Below are 24562 nucleotides of genomic sequence, written 5' to 3'. Positions count from 1 at the left end.
AACATGTAAATCAACTGCTAACTGGTAAAATCATCTAGCCTTGTTCTTCTATGTACCTTTTATCTGTAAATAAATACAACTGAAATACTGCACATAGCAAAAAGTATAGGTCTTAGAAATTTTGTTGACTTTCCTTAATATCATCATTATTTACTCATTCATCCAACAAATATTCACTGAACACTAAGAATTAGACCTTGGGAACAGTTGTGAAAAAGACAAAGCCTCTGCCCTCAGGGAACTTAGAAACAATAATAAAATATTTCCTGGGCAAATTTATGATATTTGCTTCTAAAAGTTCAAGGAAAGGGCAATATTAAATATCATAAGACACCAAAGTAACCCTAAAATACACTTTGGATATTTGCTTTTGAATTTCAGTTATACAAAAACCCATGAGTTAATTATCTGTTACTTTACAAGTTTTTGTCTTTTCCCACTCATCCATTCACAGACTGGCCACGTCCACACCATTACTAACACTGTCCAAGTATAACGGAATGCGTAATACTGCTTAGCTGTGACAAAAACTAAAATATTGTTAATAGCTATTCAGGATTGTTTGTTACACAGGGAGCTAGTCTGGTAAAATACTGGAAGTGAAGGGTCAAAGAAATGGATGGAAAGAGGACTTAGAATGATCTGGAAGGAGGGAACTGAAAACCAGTATTGTAAGTAGTTGGGAGTGCTTATCTTAGGTTAACTCCTTTACCATGTATAAGCAGCAATTTTTTAAAACTGCCTTAAAAAAGGAAGTTGAATGAGTGGGTTAGATATCACTCTCTGCAACAGGCTAGTCAAACATATCTCTCCAATTCTCCTGCAGCACATTTTACCTTTAAACCCAAACAGCAAGGGTAAAAACGTGTCAGAGATTTTTGAAAGAAATCAGAAGGAAAGCCTATTTCTGCAGACAAAAAATGCAAAACTAATAGACATAAGGTCTCAAAAAATTTATCTGTTAATACAAAGCTTTCAACGTATTTACGTTTTAAAAATATTTTCAAGCTAAATGACCTGTGCTAATTATGGTAGCCAGTGACACAGCTGACCTGAAATGGCCATTTCTATTGTGAATGAGAAAAAAAGCTTTTATTATGTTTGCTAAAATTCATATCAACTTCAAGAAAATATATGAGAACATTTATTTCCATTTAGCTAATGTTTTGGCAGTTAGGATGTTCCACTGTTATTTTTTATTAAAATTTACGTAAAATATTCTGCATGTTCAGATATTCACATAATTCTTTTCTTGGGGTTTAAACAAGAGAGGATGCCATATATGTGAAATAACTACTTCGTGTTAGAAAATCAAAATCACCTTATCGCCAGGATGGGAAATGCCCCTGTTCCATAGACAGGCGCCAGGTATGGTCAAGTCTCCAGGATCCAGGGAACAATGTGTACCTTGTTTTCTCTGGAAGAACACTTTAGTCATTGCTACACAGGGGTGCAATGGAACCCCTTTAATTTTATCTTTTTCATAAACGAGCATTCTTTCAACACACTTTCAAATCAAGTACCTAACAAAATGTCTTACAAAATAAAACTCATTACACCAATGTTAGTTAAAGGAAATGAATAAACAGTGAATTATTAACTCATTTTTCTAATTACAAAAATATAAATCTGACCACTGTTTTAATTCATTACCACTACCCACTATAATATGTAATTGATAGCTGCTATTTAGCACAATTCAAAATTGATACGGGAACCACAATAAACTAAAGATAGAACAAAAACCTACAAAAAATATCTCCTCTACCATTTCTTCCCATTCTATCTCTATAAACCTCCTGATGGAAGAACAAATGTTAGCAGTATATCGACGTTTGGGGCCAAGATACTCTTTAAGCCTTATGTTTTTATTAAGGAATTAATTTTATGTCATCTCTCTTACTTACATTTTAAAATAGATAAACTAAAGGCTAGAGATAAAATAACTTAAAAAAAAAAACTCAAAGAAAAACTCAGGCACACAGAAGAACAGTACAAATTCTACCTAAAACTGTTCAAACTTCACAATAATACCTTACTCTTCAGTTTACATGACATTCTTGAAATATCATCTCATTTGATCCTCATAACAAATCTTGAAGATAATAAATCTTGAAGATAAATAGGAAGAATATTATTTTTTGTTTTTACCATTTTGCAGGTGAAGATACAGAATGAAGGTTATTTGCCCTTATAAAGGTGAGTGGCTGAGCTGGGTCTTGAACTTGACTCCCCTGACTTCTAGACCAGTTCTCTTTCTCTCTCTGTCAGACCTACCGTGTAACACTATGTCTAAGAGGTACATAAGAGAAAATCAACACCCATCATGTGTTCCTAGGAATGCCCAAACACTGAAGGAATTCACATTGTGTGGGCTAATATTTGTGTCAGGATTAGTCAATATCTACGCACCTAATCTGTGGTTTAAAGTTACAAACACCACATTAGTCAATAAGATGAAATAAGGGAGAGAACAATTGATGCTCCATGTCAAAGAAAACTAGAAGTTATTCTTGCTTAGATGTGCTTATCAGCTGAAAAAATACTGCATCACAAACTGGAAAGTAAAACAGAAATGTAGATTTAATGTTGATGAATACAAACTCAATGTTCTAAATTGCAAACATAGAAATACTGATTCAAATGGCACCATTTCACTACACTCTGTTAGAAGGAAGACATCAAGTGACTCATGTAGATAAACTTGGAGAGAAGGGATTTCCCCTCATCCCTTACATTTTAAAATGAAAAAAAAAAAAAGAATACAATATATTACTCTAGAGATTTCCTACATTTTTCCTAACATCTACGACATATCAAGTTTATAACTAAATATATCCACCTAGAGCTTAAATCCTTAAGTAACAGAAGTAGTAACTTTTTTGCTATAATATAAAACAAGTCATAATAGAATATAAATGTCCTGAATTCTCCAAGTTTTGATATAACCAATAACTTAAAGATTTATTATCAAAAATGACATTATCCAGTAAAATCCTAAAACCTAATAGCTGAGACATATAGATAATGTAATTTCCTTAGTTTTAGGGACCAGAGAGGACTGAAGGATGCAATAGCAAAATGAAAACCCTATTCATCAAAACTTTCTTTTTCAGTACCTCTAAAAGGCTGGTTTTCACCACAGCCTTCTTTCAGATTCAGACATCTAATTAGGAACTGCATTTTTAATACTGGTTAATACATGTAAAACATATGCATGCTGAACATATTAAAAAACAAAAGTTTTCTGGAAGCTTTTTTCCATGGAAAAAAAAATAAAGAAAACTCAACACTGTTCAAGTGGATCACTTCCATCTGCCAGCATTTTATCTAAAATAAAAGTTATTGAAAAAAGACAAAATAAAGATCATGCTTCCAAAGCTCGAATGTTTCTCAGGTAGTTCCATTTTAAAACTGCCTCTGTTTCTACTTCTTGTGTGTATGTCTATGTATGTGTTTTCTTTTACCTTTCCCAGTTCTAAATTTCAAAATCAGACAAAGCAAATAATTACTTACATAAACACCACTTACATAATAAACATTACTCAAATTTCAGAGCAAACATGACCTCAATTCTTAACCTCTGCTTCTCGTAGTTTTCTTAAATTTTTCAAAAAATAGTGCAAATAAAATATGAGTATCATTAAATTTCTTTGGACACTTGGAAACAATAAGAATACTGTTGTTAAAATGATTACATAGCTCTATAATCACTCCTTATGAACTCCTGAGTTACAATCTCTTCATTTCTACCAGTTGCAAATGTCAAAGATTCCCAAACCTTTGTAGCAATGGCACTAAGCTATTGCTTGGTTTCTTGGCAACTATCCTGTTATAAAATGATATGTATAGAAAAACATTCCTCTCAATAAACGTGAGTTGATATTTTTCGGTTTTAAAAGTTAAAAATTCCCTTTGAGAAAATTGAAGACACTCAGCAATGTTACAAAATGAAAGCTGAGAAACTACATTTGAATGAAAAACTCTACAATAAAAATGCTAAACACATACATAAATAAGGTATGCTTTTAATATAATCAGATTTCATTACTTTTTTTATTGTATGTAATCTTATGATGGAGAAAAAAAAGAGTGACAAAATCTAGTTCACATTCTTAGCCACTTTCATTTTCTGAAAATCTTGGAACCCACAAAAACAGTTTGTATTACAAATAAATATCTGTCATCAATACTGGATACACAAAGAAACTAGGGGCTAAAAATCCTCTGAATTTCGGATCTACCCCAATACTGAAAGACAGATTACTAAGTGTGGGGGATTTTCCTAGAAACACAGTATACAACTGCTTTAGAAAAGCTGATTCAAGTAAACATTGTCTAAATAATACCAAAAGAATAAATAAATAGAATAAAAACAGAAAGAAAGAAGCAACTATATCCAAGAGAAGAAATTTAGTTCCTAAAGCATAGTGCCTAATTCACATTTTTATTATTTGCATCTGGCACATAGTATATAATCTTCAAATGCATGTGTTATCAGTTCAGACCACTGAGAAAGAGACTGGCTTTTCTGAACTGTATACTAAGTAGGGGAGAACACAATTTACTCATTCATTTTCACTTTGAGATCTAGCAAATTGTAAGAATGCTACAAAAGCACTTAATAACTGATTTGGGGGGTGGGGGTGAAGAGGGGAGTTAAATTTGAGAAGTTGATACCAAGTAATCAATCACATATTACTTGTGTGTGATATATACACACACATAAATGTACATGTATATGTAACATACATTATATATACAGAACATTATTTAAATATAAAAAGAAGCAGTGTTACATTAAATATTTTAAGAAAAGGAAGTTTTCCCATATTTAAGTTCATGGAGTAACTTTAAATGCTGCCAAAATAAACCCACTGATCCAATTTATGGGCTAATATGAATGATTTACAATTTGCAGAGCTATTTTAAAAATAATTATCACCACTAAAGTAGTTTAACTGTGATCTCTTAGACTAAATTAATTTGTATCCTAACTTATTTTCTCATGGACAAGACAAAGATAAATTTCAGTTCAGATCCTAGACAAATTTTATAATTAGAGAAATGCAAACTACACAATTTTTTTTTAATTTTTTAAATTTTTACTTGAAGTTTAGTTGACAGATAATACTAAATTAGTTTCAGGAATACAATATAGCGATTCAAAGATTATATACATTATGAGATGCTGACCGCAATAAGTGTATTACAATATTAATGACTATATTCCCTATACTGTATTTTCATTCCTGTGACTGACTTATTTCACAACTGGAAGTTTTGACTTCTTAATCCCCTTCACCCATTTCAACACAAATTTCATTCATATTGCTAGTTCCTTTACTACTTCTCATTCCTATTATCATTGTTCTTCAGAAACTCACTATTTCTCCATTAGATTTTAGAATCCATTGACCATCTCTACCCTCACCCATAGTCTCCACACTATATGCTGTAATAATGGCCCTTTGCACAGTTTACCTTACCTTACTCCCATGTCTGACTGTAGTACTCACCATGTCTTTTTGGCTTACAAAACATTGTTTTCCTCTCTTTGACTAACAGCAATGTAACGTCCCTTCTGCTCTCCAGTACTGAGTTCATATGGTTTGTATTGGGTTGACCCCACTTTGGCCAATCACAACATTAGGTGCCTTCTGCCAGAGTAACAAGTTTAAAGACCACATCATTTATTTTTAAAAGTCATTTCAGTCACTCTGGGACTTTTCTTAGAACTGCCAAGAGGGAGGTACTCTCTTTCAGAAAGGGTAGCTAAACTGGTAGGATAGAAACTTAGCTATGGAGAAAGCCGGCTCCAGAATACAATCAAACCAGAGAAGAGAAGTGTCAAGAAAAACAAGAGACCTAATGATATCACTGAACCACTGGATCCAGCTGTGCCTAGAGTCATCCACTCTGGAGCCCTCAGTTATATGGGAGACCAACACATGTTCCTTTATGTTTATGGGATTTTGAATTGGGTTTCTATCATGTGCAATTAATAAGGTTCCGGGAATAGAGCCTTCAAGAGATACTCATAATCTAAAGTATAAGCTCCCCAAACTATTAACCTTGAACTCATAAATGTACATGAACCGGATGAAATCTGTCTAATCATCCCAAACTGATGTCCCACAACTCCTCCTAACTCAAAATATGTCCATATTAAACCAAGATTTTGGAGATTGCATTTTCCAATTTTCCCTGCATTAACATCTCTGTCTTCAATACTTCCTTCTCCTACAGCACTCTTTCATTTCATCTCCATCTGTCAAAATCTCTAACACTCTCTTACATCTATCTCAGAATTTGCTGAATGAGAATTAAGTCCCCTCCTCTGTCCTTCTGTAGTAACTGCTGTCCTCACAAACTATTCTGTGTGAGCTCTACAGTAACGCATCCAGTATTTAGTGCACATGCCCTATGGCCCGTGCCCTGTAAAGATAGTACCATGAAAAGGCAAATAATCCTAAAATGCTGAGGCTGGAACAGGAATTCCAAACTAATAATAAGTCACATCAGGGTGACTCCAAAGATAGAAGCACTACTGGAAAGAATTATTCCCCAAAAGTCTCTAAAAATAAAAGTTAAAAATTCAAGGAGATATATAAATAAGACGAGGAACTAATTCCTGAATTAAATGAAGCAGTGGCTCATAACAAAGCTGAATGACAATATGAAATTGTCTTTTGTCTCAAAATCGGTTGAATCTTGATCTTGATTTTAATTCCTTTTTCATGAAATCATAGAACTCAATAAAGAAAAACAAAACCGGGGCACCAGGGTGGTTCAGTCAGTTAAGCATCTGACTTCTGCTCAGGTCATGATCTCACAGTCCGTAGGTTCGAGCCCCACAACGGACTCTGTGCTGACAGCTCAGAGCCTGGAGCCTACTTCTGATTCTGTGTCTCCCTCTCTCTCTGCCCCTCCCCTGCTCGCTCTCTGCCTCTCTCTCTCAAAATAAAATAAAGACATAAAAATTTTAAAAGAAAGAAAAAACCTTCAGTTATAAGTAAAAAAAAAATAAGACTTTAAGGTTAAAAAGTGACTTTTCCTATGACAAACAATGTATTTATGACAGAGCTGAGATTAGAACACAGGATTTCTGGTTCCTCCAGGATAATATGACACTTCTTCCAAACACAAATGATTGTATATTCTTAGTAAACTTTTATGGATATGTACGCTTAAATATGTATATGCGTATGTGTGTGTGTGTATATATATATATATATTTATACATATTTTTTTAAAGATCATTTGAAGATTTATTCTTGGGCAAGTTCTCAAGTGAGAGGCAACAAACACAAAGGCCTATGTGGATCAGTTAAGTAACATAAAAGTGAGAAGCAGACTAGTATAAAACACTGGCAACCAGTTGTGCTTATGACCAAAACAAAGAATGTCTGTCTGTCTAAAAGCATTAAAAATTAAAAATGCTTAAATAATTGCAGTGGCCAAGCAAAATACATCTTTGGGCCAAATTCTAATCTCTCATTTATCCCATAATTTCCACACTATAAATTAAAAGGCCACACTGTTCATGGGTGGCCACAGCCAAAATTAAAAAGCCTTAAAATACTTTCACAAAATATCATGGGTACATTCTAGATTCTATAAAGTTTCCTAAATGGAGAAACTTTTTTTTTTCCTAGAAACACTTTTATACAGGGGAAATTCCGAAAATTATATTTTCTTTCATGAAAATTTACATAATAGATGGTGACTGATTTCACAGTATGATTAATATGACCCATAAAAATAAGTGAGTAAAAGTGTATGGAATTCTTTAGTTGAATCCCATAAAACTGAGTAACACAGGCCCTTAAATGTCTCTAAGCAGTTTCTGTGTAGAAGAGGTGATACCCCCAGCCACAGGAAAGCAGGAGTGCCCAAAGCAGGACAAAAATAAGCAGTTGCGCAAAGTCAACTGTAGCCATGTTTTGTTTGCGTTTCCAAGCCCACAGGTATGAAATCATTCATTCAGGTAAATTTTCTCAGTAGCAGCTATCTGCCAGGCAGCATGCTAGGTACTGGGGGTAAATGTGGTAAAGAAGACAAACATGGCACTTGTCATCCTGAAAGGTGTGGCATAATGAAAAAAGATACAAAATCAGACAAACAAAATAATTACAAATTACATACAATTGTGATTACAGAGGAGAGAGAGAATACAGAAATAAGAGGGCTTGTTTTAGATATGGTGGTCAGCGAGGGCCCCTCTGAGGAAGCGAAATTTTAGGTCAGACTTGAAAGATGGGGAAAAGTAAGCAAAGGGTATGGTAAGGGAGTGTGTTAGCTGCCAGCTCAGGGCGCAGCGAGCAGTAACAGGACCTGAGGGAGGAAAGAGCTTGAGGTTTCAGAGGAGCGAACAAGGCCTCTGCAGCTACCACAGCTGACTCCGAGGAGACAGCAGGGGTGGGAGATGAGGGTGCAGAGGTGGGCAGGGCCGAGCAAGCCCAGTGTGTAATCTGGATTTTCACACACACAGTGCAAAGTCCCTGATGGTTTTCACTCAGGGATTATTTCCTCAACACTATGAGTATGAGCAAGTGGATAAAGGCATTAAGCATTCTTTCAGTCAACAGAGTTTACGAAATGCTTACTCTGTCCAAATTTGCCAAGTTTGGTTTTGCATCACCAGTCCTAATGTAGGCACTATCTCTTAATATAGAAGCTCGTAATAAATGTTGATTAAAAAAAAAAGAAACAAGCTTAGTAAAAAGCCAAAAGATAACTAGTCTGGGTGGGGTGGGGAGGGGTTCTGGCCAAACCATCCCACACCTAGTCTTCTCCATTATATATATTCAGTCACTTGGAACTTCTCCTAAAATGGGGGAGTGTTATATTTTTATTATCAGCATGAGGTCGTGAACAAAGAGAAATATAGGAGAGACTATTTAAGAAGAAACTCACTAGAATATAGTGAGTTATGTTCTGTAGAAAGATAGAAGGACAAAACGGATATGAATGCTCTTTTGTGAGCACTACGCCTGATTCAGCTCCTGCCTTCCGCCTACAGGGTATCTCTGTGGGCTGGCTGGTCAGGAGACCAGCAGGCCCATCATGTGAGTGAACCACAGAGGGGCATAAACAAAGGACAGTTGGACAAGAATTACTCATTTAATGGATAGGACAATGTGTCCAAAGGCAGCTAGGCGGCCAAATCTGACCTCAAGGGAATAGGCAAACATGAGAGCTTCCCTAAGAGGGGAGGCTTAGGAGAAGGGAAGGGAAGCAGAGTATGTACATCATAGCTATAGAGGCTCCCAACACAGTTAAGTCAGAGATAATAGCCGTACACAACCTGAACAGCTCCAGAAGCAAAACATATTTTCATTGACTAAGACCTCGATAAAAGCAGAACAACTGTCCCGAATACAAACAAATTAAAAAAAAAAATGTTGGAAATGGAAGTATGATAAAAATCCCTTTCATTTCTTAAAGGCTTTTCCATGCTATGGAGAGATAAACCATAGTGAAGACACTCAACACCTAAAAAGAACTAGATTAGAAGTGCTCTAAGATCAGACTCACACTTTTGAGTATTAGGTCAAAAATAAGTATGTTACTTCTCAAAGCAAAATTATGAAGGTTCTTACTCTATAGCCAGAGCTCTCTTATACAATAGTACCTACTGTATCCATTTGGGAGTGTTGAGGTTTTTTCTGCCTTTTCCATTTCTATCATTTAAAAGAATGATTTTCTCTCCTCCGTAAAAGTGTCCTAAACATCCGATACATCTAAAATATAGCTATCAAATTTCAAAGAGTAAATATTTGGGAGATTTACCCTAATAGTCTTTAAGATGTAGAGTCTTTTAGAAATGACTCCTTATACCTATATGTGCCTTTATGTGGCGGTTATATAGACTCTTACATGTGATTTTTTTTGAAATAAGCTACAAGGGATTTTTTTTTTAAATGTTTTATTTATTTCTAGGAGAGAAAGAGAGAGACAGCGTGAGCAGGGGAGGGTCAGAGAGAGAGGGAGACACAGACTCCGAAATAGGCTCCAGGCTCTGAGCTGGCAGTCAGCACAGAGCCTGACGCGGGGCTCGAACCCACGAACCGCGAGATCATGACCTAAGCGAAAGTCGGACGCTTAACCGACTAAGCCACCCAGGCGCCCCTACAAGGGATATTAAAAATATACACTGCACTTGATGTTGCACTGCCATGTTCAACTCCCTGGAAGCAGTGGGTTCACAATGCATGCTGCTAAGTATGCAAACACTTTTGAATTAGCAGCTTGTGGTGAGAATAAACTACAAACTCCACTGTAAGAATCTTTTTTTTTTTTTTTTTCTGATACTGGAACATTTTACTTGTTAAAAAACACTGACAAAGGAATATAAAGAAAAGCGGAAAAGATAAAGCATGATAACCAAACTTTAGGAAGCATGGTAACAGGGTTAATTTCCAGTTTTGCAGTGAAGATATTGCTAGAGCAATTAGGAGTAGTCACTTGTGTGTGTGCACATGTGCGTGTAGAGGAGAGAGAGAGAGAAGGGAGTGAGCAGAAAGAGAAACACACAGAGGCAGACACACAGAGACTGAGGGGATGGGAAGTTACTTAGTTTGCAAGATTATTCTCTATATGTTGTGGTCAGCTACATTTTCAACATAAAGTTCAGATGGCTAAATTGGACAATACAGTGAAGCAGAGTATTTCATCAGATGAAATACTGTGGATGAAGTTCTAAGTACCACACAACTTCTGGAAAGCTGTAGTGTCCACTGTCTGGATAGGAAGGCAAGGTTGATAGAACAAACCGAAAGAGAACCCCATGATTAGGTAGTGCACGATGGGGAAGCCGGTGAAGTGGGAAACCGAGGTGGGGAAGCTTGAGGCTAATTCTCCTAAATGGAGCAGTCACATATTGGTGAGAGTATGGGATGCTACATTGTACCTAATGACAGTATTAGTTACAAAGTATGGGAACATCATCCAAATCCCAAGTGCATACGACCGGTAATGATATAAGGGAAGTGAGCGAGACGGTACTGGAGTGCTGCCTTTGGCCAGTTCATAAACCAAGTAGAGAACTTCACAGTTACCAGTTTGAGAATAACTTGGGACTGCAGGTGAGTGTCCTAAAAAATGCTATTTTTGTATTCATAAGTCTACCCTGTGATTTTTATAAAGCATCATATGTTGTTGTTTTTTTATTTGGATTTCAAAAGAAGAAAATTCAAATGACTTAAAACTTCTGTGGCCAAAAATTAAAGAGCAGGAGTGCCTGGGTGGCTCAGTCAGTTAAGTCTCTGACTCTGGATTTTGACCCAGGTCATGAACTCACAATCTGTGAGTTCGAGCCTTGCATCTGGCTCTGTGCTGACGGTGTAGAGCCTGCTTGGGATTCCCTCTCTGTTCCTCTCTCTCTGCTCCTTCAGCACCTCAAAATAAATCAATACACTTAAAAAAAAAAAAAAAAAAAAAAAACTAGAGAGGAAATGTCCTGAGGAAAAATGAGAACGTCACAGAGTCACAAACCTAGAAAGTCTCCGGTTTCTGACCTCTAGACTCCAGCAAGAATCAAGAACTATAATTCTTCTAAAGACCAGGAGAAGCACTGCACCTACTTATTACCTAATAATAATCTTTAGTCACATATTTATAATCAAGAGGTACTTAGGTTTATTTTTTTTAATGTCTTATTTATTTCTGAGAAAGAGAAACAGCGTAGGCAGGGGAAGGTCAGAGAGACAGAGAGACAGAGAGACACAGAATCTGAAGCAGGCTCCAGGCTCTGAGCTAGCTGTCAGCACAGAGCCCGACGCAGGGCTCGAACCCATAAACCATGAGATCATGACCTGAGCCAAAGTCGGATGCTTAACTGACTGAGCCCCCCAGGCACCCCAAGAGGTACTTAGGTTTAATTTCCTTTATTAGTTTATTTTGTTTGGGCAGAGAATTAAGATTGCACAGTGGTTAAGAGCATGGGCTTATAGAGCACAGAGTACGGCCTCTGCAGGTGTCAAACTTGAACTCCAACTGCATACCCACCATTAAACTGACTGTGTAATCAGTGCAAATAACCTGATTTTCTAAGCTTCAGTTTCCTCTTCTGTAAAATCAGGAAAACCGTACCTAGCTTCCAGCATTGTAGAATGTCAACCACATGGTAAGTGTTCAATGTGTTAGCTATTATTACTATTATTTAATTTCATTAAATCCTGTTCTGGTTACTACAGAGATGTAAAATGATGCCTCCATCTAAAGCAAACCTTATCTATAAATCCACTCACCTACAAATCCTTATTAAGTCATTGTTTACTTTTATACTCCCAGTATGTCACACCCTAATAAAAAGGTGTTTACCATACCATGAGCCAGGAAGTCATCCAAATCCTAGAGGAGAAAAAAGGCAACAACCTCTTTGACCTAGGCCACAGCAACTTCTTATTCAATACATCTCCAGAAGCAAGGGAACAAAAGCAAAAATAAACCATTGGGACCTCATCAGGGTAAAAAGCTTCTGCACAGCGAAGGAAACAATCAGCAAAACTAAAAGGTAATTGACAGAATAGGAGAAGATATTTACAAATGATGTACCAGAAAAAGGGTTAGTATCAAAAATCTATAAAAGACTTATCAAACTCAACATCCAAAAAACAAATAATTCAGTGAAGAAATGGATAGAAGACATAAAGAGATATTTTTCCAAAGAAGATATCCAGATGGCTAACAGACACATAAAAAGATGCTCAACACTGCTCAGCATCAGGGAAATACAAATCAAAACCACAATGAGATACCACCTGACACCTATCAGAATGGCTAACATTAATAATTCAGGCAATGACAGAAGTTGGTGAGGGTGTAGAGAAAGAGGAACCCTTTTGCACTGCTGATGGGAATGCAAACTGGTGCAGCCACTCTGGAAAATAGTATGGAGGTTCCTCAAAAAATTAAAAATAGAACTACCCTATGACCCAGCAATTGTACTACTAGGTATTTATCCGATGGATACAAAAATGCTGATTTGAAGGGGCACATGCACTCCAATGTGTATAGCAGCATTATTGAAAATAGCCAAAGTATGTAAAGATCCCAAATGCCCATTGACTGATGACTGGATAAAGAAGATGTGGGGGGTGCCTGAATGTCTCAGCCAGTTAACTGTCTGACTCTTAATCCCAGATCAAGTCATGATCTCATGGTTGATGAATCTGAGCCCCATGTCAGGCTCTGTGCTGACACTGCAGAGCCTGCTTGGAATTCTGTCTCTCCCTCTCTCTGCTCCTTCCCCACTTGCAATCTAAATCCCTGCCCCTCTCAAAATAAACAAACATAAAAGTTATCAAACAACACGTTAAAATAAAGAAGATATGGTATGTGTGTGTGTGTGTGTGTGTGTGTGTGTGTGTGTGTGTGTGTGTGTACACACACACTGGAACATTACTCAGGTATCAAAAGAATAAAATCTTGCCATCTGAAACAACGTGAATGAAACTAGAGTGCATTATGCTAAGAGAAATATGTCAGTCAGAGAAAGATATTTGTCTATTTCATTCATATGTGGAACTTAAGAAACAAAACAGATGAACATAGGGGAAAGGAAGGAAAAAATAGGATAAAAACAGAGAGGGGGACAAACCATAAGAGATTCTTAAATACAGAGAATAACCCGCTGGTTGGGTTGGGGGATGGGCTAAATGAGTGATGGGCATTAAGAGGGATGGGCTCATCCCAATTGTTGGGATGAGCACTGGGTGTTGCATGTAAGTGATGAATCACTAAATTCTATTTCTGAAATAATTATTACACTGTATATTACTAACTTGGATTTAAATTTAAAAAATAATTTTAAAAGGTGTTTATATGATTAAAATAATATCAAATTATTCAGATAGGTATATTTTAATAAAATAATGTCATATGACTAAAGTAGTAATATATTACTCAGAAAGTTATATTTTTAACAAAAGGTAACAAGTCAAAATAAGACACAACTGTCACGCAAAGCATAATTTAGATTACTAATTTGCAAAAGAATTGTTTGAGGAACCACCACCTTCTGTACTAATTCACCTGTCCTCACTAGTGTAGCCATGCCTGTATTCACAAGAGCTAGCTGCAGACAAGCACACACAGTTCCTATCAGCTAAAAATGTTCACCTTCCCAATGAAAGCTACATTCAATGTTTTCCAAAGAATAGCTCATTTAAAGGGAAAAAATGACATAGTTCTTGAAAGAGAACTTGCATACTAGTAAAAGGCCACAATCATGGTACTATTAAAGACTATGGCAAATCATAACAGAATCATCAACAGCCACATATCCCTGAAAGCTTTAATTTCACTTGATGCATTCCTTTGCCCAACTGAATTGCCATTCAATTTAATTCCTATCCAATATTTGCTTCCCTCACCCTTCCTTGGACATTAAAAAAATTAAAAAAAAAAAAAANGAAAAAAAAAAAAAAAAAAAAAAAAAAAAAAAAAAAAAGGGAGGGGGCAGGGTGGGAAAGGAAAAGGTATCATAATGCTAATCAACATCTATTAACAGTTAGGATTTTACGGCTATCAAGAAACAGAAAACCTAAAAGCCTAGACACCCCATCTCAAGTAACACAAGTGTGGAAAGAGGCAGGGTAGCACCCGTGCAGTCAACCAGCCCAGTATAGGCACCCAGCCTCTGTCTGGCAGTGGGGAAGCTTTGAGCTACTGCAGCAGCATCTTTAATGATTACAATTTCATTCACACTTCCGGTTTTAAGTGAGTTTTTGTTAAGTTATGTTTTTAGAAGAAATTCACTATTTCATCTAAGGTTTCAACTCTATTAACACAACAATCTTAAAAGCATTTCCCCCTTCTATTGATCTGTGCCCTACCAGTAGTTATATTTTTTTCATTCCAAAAGTTATTTATGCCTTTAGAAAAAATCATGCCTGTGTTTATCTATTTTATTATCTCAAAAAAACTCTTGGGGTGCCTGGGTGGCTCAGTTGGTTGGGCATCTGACTTCAGCTCAGGTCATGATCTCACCAATTTTGAGTTCAAGCCCCACATCAGGCTCTGTGCTGACAGCTCAAAGCCTGGAGCCTGCTTCGGATTCTGTATCTTCTGTCTCTGCCCCTCTCCCACTCACGCTCTGTCTCTTTCTCTCAAAAACAAATAAACATTAAAAAATAATTTAAATTTGGGGCACCTGGGTGACTCAGTCAGTTAAGCGTCCAACTTCGGCTCAGGTCATGATCTCGCGTTTGTGAGTTTGAAGCCTGCGCTGGGCTCTGTGCTGACAGCTCAAAGCTTGAAGCCTGCTTCAGATTCTGTATCTCCCCCTCTCTCTCTATCGCTCCCATGCCCATGCTCTGTCTCTCTCTGTCTCTCAATAATAAATAATGTTCTTATTCTTTTCTTCCCAATACTACTCCTAGATTCAAGTAAGAGGGTCCCTGCTCTGCACCACCAGCTGTAGAGGGCCTAAAGAGCACAATTAAAAATTAACAAAAATAAATGTATTAAAGATGATGTGGCTGTGACTGTCAATTTAGGTAAAATCTGCACTGTGATATACAGTATGTTCGTTATGATTCAGTCCTATTTTGTATTATCCATTACGGTTTCCTGGAGTTATTTGGAGTTAACACTTGTACACTTGTACACTTTCTGACTTGCAGGGTTTTTAAGGAATCTTTGTTAATGCTTTCTCTCCTGCACCCACTTCAGAATGATTTCATCTGAAGGGTGCAGACCATTTGTGGAGCGCTGCTCCCGGCCTGCTGCGTGCGCTGGCAGCACTTCTCCCTTAGGCAAAGAGATGTCTACGGCGGGGAAACTGGCCGGGTGCGGCGAAAGGGAAAGGTGGAGGGGTGCGGGTGGGCAATGACGTCCTCCGCCACCGTGATCTTCACACTACTGCTATTACTCATTGCCACTATACTCTTCCACTGTATTGTTCTGATAGCCTCCTTTCTCTGTACCAAAGACAACACCTAACAACGTTGTTTGGGACCCTACTTTTCATCACTGAAAAGGTCTTGGAGAAGTTCCCATAAGGGACACAGAATGCCTCCTAATTCAGGTCAGAACTGCATGATATTGCACATAACTTACATTTCAGAATGTAAGTTAACCAGTCTCCTCTATGAACATGAGGCAACTACAGCTTCGAGGCCAGCTACCAGCCTAATTTCCAGATCCTTCTTCAAATCCTCTCTTACTTTGCTCAGCTATGGACTTAAAAGGAAATTTGTTACACTTTATGAATCATTTCTGGATGTTTTAGAGATGGTGGGATTTCAGGGGCCTAGGGAGCTCTATTGCCCAAAATGGAAGTCTGATCAAAGTCTTTCCAGCTTCCATCATCCATTTTTGGGACTCAGGCACTTTGTCCTCATCCGGTCACCTCCTGGGTGTAGATATCACAACCACTGTCAAATGCAGGAAAGGAAAATGGGTTTCTCCTTTCATAACTAAAAGCAAACAAAACACACTTTTTTGGAAGAACCCCCAGAAGTCATCCACTTAAATCTAATTTGCCAAAACCTAGTAACTGCCCAGCACTAACCACAAGGAAAGCTGGGAACACTGGGCAGAGAATGGGATCATAATGACGAACTCAGATCAATCATGTTTCACTCCCAGGGGGGACTTCGCCATTCCGAAGAAAAGTGTGATTAACAAGGAAGAAGGGCTCTTAAGTGGCCAGTGATCAGAACCTGCCACATTACCTCAGATGGAATGAAAACTATAATTGTAAGCAGCTGAAAGTGAAAAAATGATTTTCAGTGACAGTGATTGTTTCAGTTCAGTAAAGATACTGCAGAAAGGAAAAAGTGAATAGAGTATCTTCGATGCCTTGTCTAGGTATATCTAAGAAACTTGAAATGCCACTCTTGGGACAAATGACTCAGAAATTTCAGAACACAAAATTTAAGGCCCATCCTGAAAAACACTTTTCTTCATTTAGTAGTTTCCAAAAGGCAAAACTCTAATATAACCCATGAAATAATAATTACCAACCACTTTTGAGAAAAATAACTTTTGGGGCTTTTGTAATCTACGATAAAGTTAAACAGCTCCAAATGTGAATCATGATGTATTCTTTCAGCTGTCAAGGTAAAGCAGAATCAAACTGAGTAATTGAGATGAAGCATTTATTCCTTTAGTAATAAAATAATTTCTGGATAATAAGCTCATAACATTAATGACTACATGTACAGAAGCTGAGAAAAATAACACATGTACCTATATTCAGGGTCTTTCTCATTAGACACAGTCCCTACCTATTTAGAGTGATTTTGCATAGTACATAATAATAGTGCTTTATGAATTTTGAGGATTTCATTTGCCAAATGAACAAATAGAGTAACTGAAAAACAAAAACTTCTCATATCTTTATTTTATTTTATTTGAGAGAGAGAGTGAGAGAGAGAGGGCATGCGTTCAAGCAGAGGAGGAGTCGAGAGGGAGAAAAAGGGAGAGAGAGGAGGAAGAGAGAGAGAGAGGGAGGGAGAGAGAGAGAGGGAGGGAGGGGGAGAGAGAGAGAGAGAGAGAGAGAGAGAGAGAAAATCCCAAGCAGGCTCCATGCCCAGTGCAGAGCTGGACATGAGCTCGATATTATGATCTTGACATCAAAAAACCTGAGCCAAAATCAAGAGTCCAACACCTACCTGACTGATTCACCCAGCTCCCCAAAAGTTACTTTGTTTTTTGGTTTCTTGAGAGAGAGAGAGAGAGAGAGAGAGAGAGAGAATCCTAAGCAAGCTCCAATGCTCAGCACAGAGCCCAACTCAGGGGCCGATCCCACAACCCTGAGATCATGACCTGAGTGGAAATGAAGAGTTGGACACTCAACGGATTGAGCCACCCAGGCGCCCTTCATATCTTTAAAAATCTCCACAGAGATCAGATTCATCTGGTGTAAAAAATGACTGTTCTTGCACTTCAGTGTAGGATTGAGTAAGCATATTTTTTAACTTAGTATAAGTTTTCACACTGTTGCTATTTTCCAAAAGAATTCAAAAAGAGTAGATAAGTTATCATTGGTCAAATATAATTGTAAGTTCAACTGGTGAGGTATCTTTTAGTGAAGTCTGATTACATTACTGCAACTAACTACACAGCCTTGGTGACTGACCTTGAAAGATCTTAGATAGCACCGTGAGGACCTGTAGGTCATGGCCATCAGAGAGTAAAACTTTACATCACAATCTTCCAGAAATCGACCTTCCAAACAAGACTGCTTCAAAGAGCAGTATGATGCTTAACCTCAGATACCCCAGGCCTCAAAGGACCGGAGAAGCCACGGGCACAGGAGTGTGCATGCGCATGCTATCCATACACATATATTTGTGATACGATCATTTCATTCTGAAAACCTGCATAATCAAAATGAAATCTAACAGCAGATAGAGAAATGGTTCATTTCAATGTTGAAATCATTGTAGAAACGTATTATATCGAACGGCAGCGTTAAATGAAAATGTGCCATAAAGCTAACCGAATTATGTGACCTTAAGTAATATAATACAATTGGTGCTGTGAAAACACAATTAAATGAGATGTGAAAGCAGCTATAAACAGTCAGGTTTTACCACAGCAACTGTCTTACCATTGCCTTTAAAACTCTTATCCTGATACACTCATTGAAATTTCTCATACTGTTAGTGAATGATTTTCACTTATTGATATCAGAATACAGGACATTAAATTATGTGAAGAAAAACAAACTTCAGATTAGAAAAATACAGCATTCTTAATATGTCCCCCAAACAGCATTTTACCTTTATAATCCCAAGCAGAGGGACTTGAGCGCTCACTGCTACTCCACCTGATAACGTGAATTTTCTGACATGAGGCATGGTTTTCCTACGCCAAATGGGGTAGTCTCTGAATCCCCCAGATTACTACTAAGAACAGAAACCTACATTCCAATCCCAAGCTCTCATCTCCCCAGTGATCGCTCCACCTGACAAGCAGCAACAGACAGACGTGACTGCTGAAGCCAAGGTGAGCGCTATAGCCTGTGGCGTGTGCTTTCTCAAACAACCTGTGTGCCCTAACCACACTATCGGCCTGGCACGTCCCATTCCAGCTTAAACCAATGCAGCCCTCCACAGCAGGGCCCAGAATGGTAGGAGCAAGGATATATAAACCACAGTAGGATCATCTCCCACTATTTAACAAGCAGGAGATACCTGGCACTATATATGAATAGAATAAGGAGGTAGGGATGCTCAGTACTCTGCTTGGTCCTCAGCAGAGGCAATCAGTATTTCTCATCCATCTTTCCAGTATGTCCCATAAGAATCTCTGATAGGTGCTCCTAGTTCCCATGTCCTAGCAAATCAGAATTCAGAACTGAGTCCTGTGTCCCCATAATCTATTCATCCTTTAAGACTAAGCAAAGGTTACCAACTCTACAAAGCCATTCTTACTTCATAACGTCAAAGGCAATGCCTCCATTTTTTTCGTGCTCACACTGCACTTGCACGTCTATCTCTACCTCAATAGTCTTTAAAGCTTTAAGTGCACAGGCCTTGGTCACAGCAGTCTTTCCAACCTTAGCTGCTAGCACAGAGCAGCTAAAGGTAAATAAACTAAACTAAAACGCACTCACTAAAAGAGACAACTTGGAGCTTATAGAACAACAACAACAACAAATATGCCCAAGGCCAACTCTTCTCTCAGGCCAAAAATGTCATTCACATCCACACACATGCATGTGATACAATCACAAGACAAATGAGAAAAGGTTTGTAGGCTCTAAATGAGGCCACTTTCCTACCAGCCAGATGTCCTCAGAGTGTACATGTATCCTGCTGCCCTACTGTGCCTAAAGGAACATTTCCTTAGTCAGACTGACCAACTCCATAGCCGGAGAAAATCTCACAGAGGCTGACAGAGAAGCAAAGTCCATACAACAGGTACATTAAAAACAGGCTGACGATACAGCCTGAGCTCTAAATACCTGTAATGTTCACTGGCGGGAATATTCTGCGAGAAGTATAAAGCCGATGTCCGTGCTCTCCAATGCCATTTCTTTGCAGGAAGGGTATAAAGGACACAGTCTTCTAACTCTTCTTGGAGCAGATCCACCAGCTGTTTATGGGACCCTCCGTAGAACGCCTCAATGATGAGAATACTCATTGGCCCTTTCAAGACTTCACAGATTCTAAATAATAAGCAAAAGACTATTTGTTCCAACATATATATGTGTCTGAGTATAAAGATATTTTTAAATAAAAAGAAGCTAAAACAGTGCACCCAGAAAGCAAATACAAGTAATTTACATATTAATTTTTTTAAATATGCTTGTCCCACTTCTTTAAAAAGTGTGTTAACATATAAGGTTTATATTTTTGTAATCAATATTTTTTACATCATTTGTGTTAATAAGAGGAAATAACAGAAGCTTATTTTTCTGTTTTCTCCAGGCCCTGAGATTACTTCCACAATGACTCAGTTTTTTCTCCAACCCAAGGAAGTTTAAAGCCCTCTCCTTCTATGATCACTCACTTCCTGGTTGGAATGGCTTCAACCCTGACTCAGTAACCACAGAAGTGGCTTGGCCTCGAGCTCTACTACTCTCAGACAGTCACTGAACTCATCTCCTATGACTTTTACTCCAAGAGCCCTTCATTTGTAAGGCCCTTTCCAGCTCAGAAATTCTCGGACTCTGTCACTCACATATTAAATTCATATTTAAATTCAGCAGCTATCACTGTCCCCAGTGAATCCACATTTAACAACAGCAATAACAACAAAAGCACATGGGACACCTGAGTGGCTCAGTGGGTTAAGCATACAACTTGGACTCAGGTCATGATCTCGCAGTTCATGAGTTCAAGCCCTGTGTCGAGCTCTGTGCTGACAGCTCAGAGCCTGAAGCTTGTTTCGGATTCTGTGTTTCCTTCTCTGTCTGCCCTTCCCCCACTCATGCTCGCTTGCACTCTCCCTCTCTCTCTCAAAAATAAAGAAAAAAGAAAAAAAAGCATATTCATATTCAAATCTCAATTCTCTAGTGTTAAAAATCTTAGGATAATTTCTTGAGACGTTGCACATATCTTGACCACCTCCCCACTATCACCAATATCCCACCTGCAAAGGCCGACCAACGAAGTGGGGTAAAGCTATATGCCTATGAACCAGCAAGGCTTCCCCAACTTTTCTGTAAACAACAGTCCCATTAAGAGAGATAAAGTAATATTATTAAAGACATGGTAAAATTTGTACTGCCTGGGTGGCTCAGTCAGTTAAGCTTCCAACTTCGGCTCAGGTCATGTTCATGAGTTCGAGCCCCAAGTTGGGCTCTCTGCTGACAGCAGTGAGCCCCAAGTTGGGCTCTCTGCTGACAGCATCCTGGAGCCTGCTTCAGATTCTAGGTCTCCCTCTCTCTCTGTCCCTCCCCTGCTCAAGCTATCTCTCTCTCTCTCATAAATAAATAAATAAACATTTAATTATTAATTAATTAAAAGACATGGCAACATTTTCATCCCAGAGAGATAGCTATCAAAGCAATTTTTTTGGTTTAATAACACAACTTTTGTTAATGTGCTCAGGGAAATAAAAATATACATGTGAATGTAAAAGTCGTCCATATACATTTCAAATCATATGCTATTTCCTGTAAGAAGAAAGAAACATCACTCTGTACATAAATACTACACTGTTTAAAAAGTATTCCAGATTGTTGTATTTTCCTTTATGACTTAAGTAAACACCACTCATTAAACAGCATATTGCTTTTCTTAATAATGTTGTTCCACAAAATTATTAGTCTCAACAACTCAATGATGCTTTTCATTAATAAAACTGTCCTTCACCTTGCTCAGTCAAAGCAATGCCTACTTAACACTGCATTTCAAAGCAAAAAGTCTCAGATGGTCCCCAAACAAACAACTAGGGTGAGAAAAAGCATAGTTCTTGAGTCTGAATCTTCCCTTAGCATTTTATATACAAGTACATATTTCAGTTATCTGCAGAATAAGAAGCGATGTTCCTCAGATGGAAAAGACATGAACCCTGGGGCCAGGGAGATACAAGTCTGAAGTTCAGCAATGTCCCTTCCTAGCTGAGTGACCTTGGGCAGGTTACCTAATGCTGTAGGACTCAGTCTCATCTTCTCTAAGATGGGGATAACAATACTAACCTCAGAGGTGTGTTGTGAAGATAAAATTGAAGAATAATAACTTATAGACAGTAATGAGATATTTTGTCCCCCCCCCCATTATTAGTATAAATCATCTTACTTAAAGGGAAAGGATATCTTTGAATTCTCCTACATTTTAAAATCAGTAATTTTCAATGACAGTCACCTCTCAACCGAGGACAGGTGGGAAAGGTGGATACACACATGCATTTGAATTACAGTGGGTGTTACTTACTCTTCATCAGCGGCTTGTAATTCAAATAAGAATTTGAGAACCCCACAGGTATTATGGGAAGAAGTTAGCTCAAGGGCTGATCTATGCAGAAGCCCGGTTTTTTTTTTTTTTTCAGGCCAGTTGGAGACCACCTCTAATAAAGGCAAAGTTCAATAGGATAAATTTAACAAAAGGGTAGCCATTCATCCTTCAAATAATGGAAACTTCTAGGAAGTTAACCAAGAGAACAGTATAAGGCAATTTTGAAAATTGTATCAAAGGTTTTAAGGCAGACTAAAAGCAGTTAACAATTTGCTTACTAGATCATATCACATATATCTCTATCTTGGTTTATTTCCTCTGACCTAATCACACTAAGGTGTCTATGCCCCATATATCCTTAAAAGGTAGCTGTAAAAATGACCTGAGATATCTCCCCAAGTGATAGAATGTGATCTAAGCCACTCCAAAGAATATTTCACTCATATAACCTCAAAGAAAGCAACATTAATATTAGAAGGGAAACAAAACTTTCTGTATTCTTCATTCCTTTGCTCCTTTTCATGATTAATCTAGAGCATATATCATGCCATCTATTTACAAATGTTTCTTTATGGGTCTGAATCATGAGTTATCTGCAAACCATAAGCCAATGTGGAGGCAGTATGTGTAGGTGCTGCTGGAGATTCAAGACATTCAGTAAGCAGAACTGAACACCAAGCATGTGGGAGGTCGAAAAATAGAAAAGGGGAAAAAAAGATTATAGCTATAGTAGATTTCCACCCCTATAATAGCTCAGTAAGAAGAGTGAAATGTACAGGTTTGAACTAGCGTTTACTTGAGCATTTTTCTAGTGGCCAATGGGTGTGCCTGCATTTCGGGTATTTTTCTAGGGAGAGTAACTATGTCCTACCATTTCTGAAAACTATACTTAGTGGCTTTGATTCATGGAAATTTGTTCTGCTTGTTTTGTGGAGACAGACATATGCTGGCAGTTCCCCTACTTACTTCTATTGCAACTTTTGTGGTGAGAAGAAAAATGTGTTCTTCCCTATAGTCTTTGTAAAGCACAACCTGGAAGAAAGATGACTCCCATTAGGTGCAAGCAAAAGAGAGGAAGCTAATTTTTAAATATAAGATTCAAACCAAATGTCATTTATAGCACATTAAAGAACAGTGAAAATATTCTTGCTGTGCTTGAGTTTTTAGAAAGCACTGCTTGAAACAAACGAGTATGAGGTTAAAAAAAAAAAAACACTTTGTTAAAAAGAATTTTTGCCGTTATTCTGGAAGTTGCTAAAAGATAAAAGGAGTACATACACTATTTGCTCATTTTAGCAATAGTTCCAAAAAACTGCAGGGGGTCACCCAGACAGCACAGATGCTCAGAGGCACAGGTGAACAGGTGAATAACGACACCAGGCACCACTACCAATGGCTCCTAGGGAGCGAATGCTGGGGAGCAGGAATCTTAACACTGAAAATGCTTCCTCCAAAGCAAGGAGAGGGTCTCCTTTACAGCCCGAGGCAGTGGCCAGCTGTCTGCCAAAGATGGTAGGCGAGCCAGCACACAGCCAAAGGTCTTACACAGGAGCCTGGGTGTTCATCCATCTGTTACAGCATTATCGCAAGCACCATCGCAGAAACGGAGTCGGCCGTTTCAGAATTAGGGGTGTGGCATTTATTTCAAAGGAAAAAAAAAAACTTCTCATGTGAGGAGCAAATACGGATCAGAAAGCCATGTCCCTTCTGCATGACACTAGAATAATAATATTTTGTGACATAAAGAAAAAAGTAAATGGCCAATCCATTCTTGCTCCCAAAAAGAACATACAAAGTGTGTCAGATAAATTTTTATCAACTTTTAAGTGTTTCTGCTTAACCCAGTGAGCGTCAGTTAAAAAAAAAAGACAAAAACTCATTTCTTCAGCATATTTTATCCCCCAATGACACCAGATGAATGAGAATCTGTTATACTATTAAAGCTTTATGAAAGTTTAATTTGTTATCAATACTATGATTTAATGATACGTGGTTAAATACTAAACATTAAATTGGCAATATAAATGAGTCAAAGTGATAGCTATGACATAGGAATTTTAAGCCACTTCAAATTCTATTTAAGATCACCAGAGGTCAAATGATCTAAGAATTGTCTGCCTTTCTAAAATTTTATATTTACAATTAAAAGAAGATATGTGGTGAAAAATGACAAAAATATTTCATATAAACATTGTGAC

General features: G+C 37.7%; 1 protein-coding gene across 8 annotated transcripts in view; it reads right to left on the bottom strand.

The window, feature by feature from the left end:
- The window catches only part of QTMAN (queuosine-tRNA mannosyltransferase), a 332000-nt gene that overhangs the window by 286100 nt on the left and 21338 nt on the right, over positions 1 to 24562 (bottom strand). For 6 of the 8 annotated variants that reach the window (XM_077767802.1, XM_077767804.1, XM_077767800.1 and 3 more), the window contains exon 2: positions 19928 to 20131. The exons of 1 other annotated variant lie outside the window; for it this stretch is intronic. In XM_077767802.1, coding sequence (XP_077623928.1) covers positions 19928 to 20106 — 179 coding nt within the window. In that variant the 5' untranslated portion in view covers positions 20107 to 20131. Of the gene's footprint in view, positions 1 to 19927; positions 20132 to 23330; positions 23384 to 24562 lie in introns of those variants that run through there. One more of the 8 variants, XM_077767801.1, reaches the window with a different exon arrangement.

This window comes from Crocuta crocuta, unplaced genomic scaffold (genome assembly GCF_008692635.1).
Source record: "Crocuta crocuta isolate KB4526 unplaced genomic scaffold, BGI_CrCroc_1.0 scaffold154, whole genome shotgun sequence".
Taxonomy (NCBI): Eukaryota; Metazoa; Chordata; class Mammalia; order Carnivora; family Hyaenidae; genus Crocuta; species Crocuta crocuta.
This window is presented reverse-complemented; position numbering and strand designations above follow the sequence as displayed.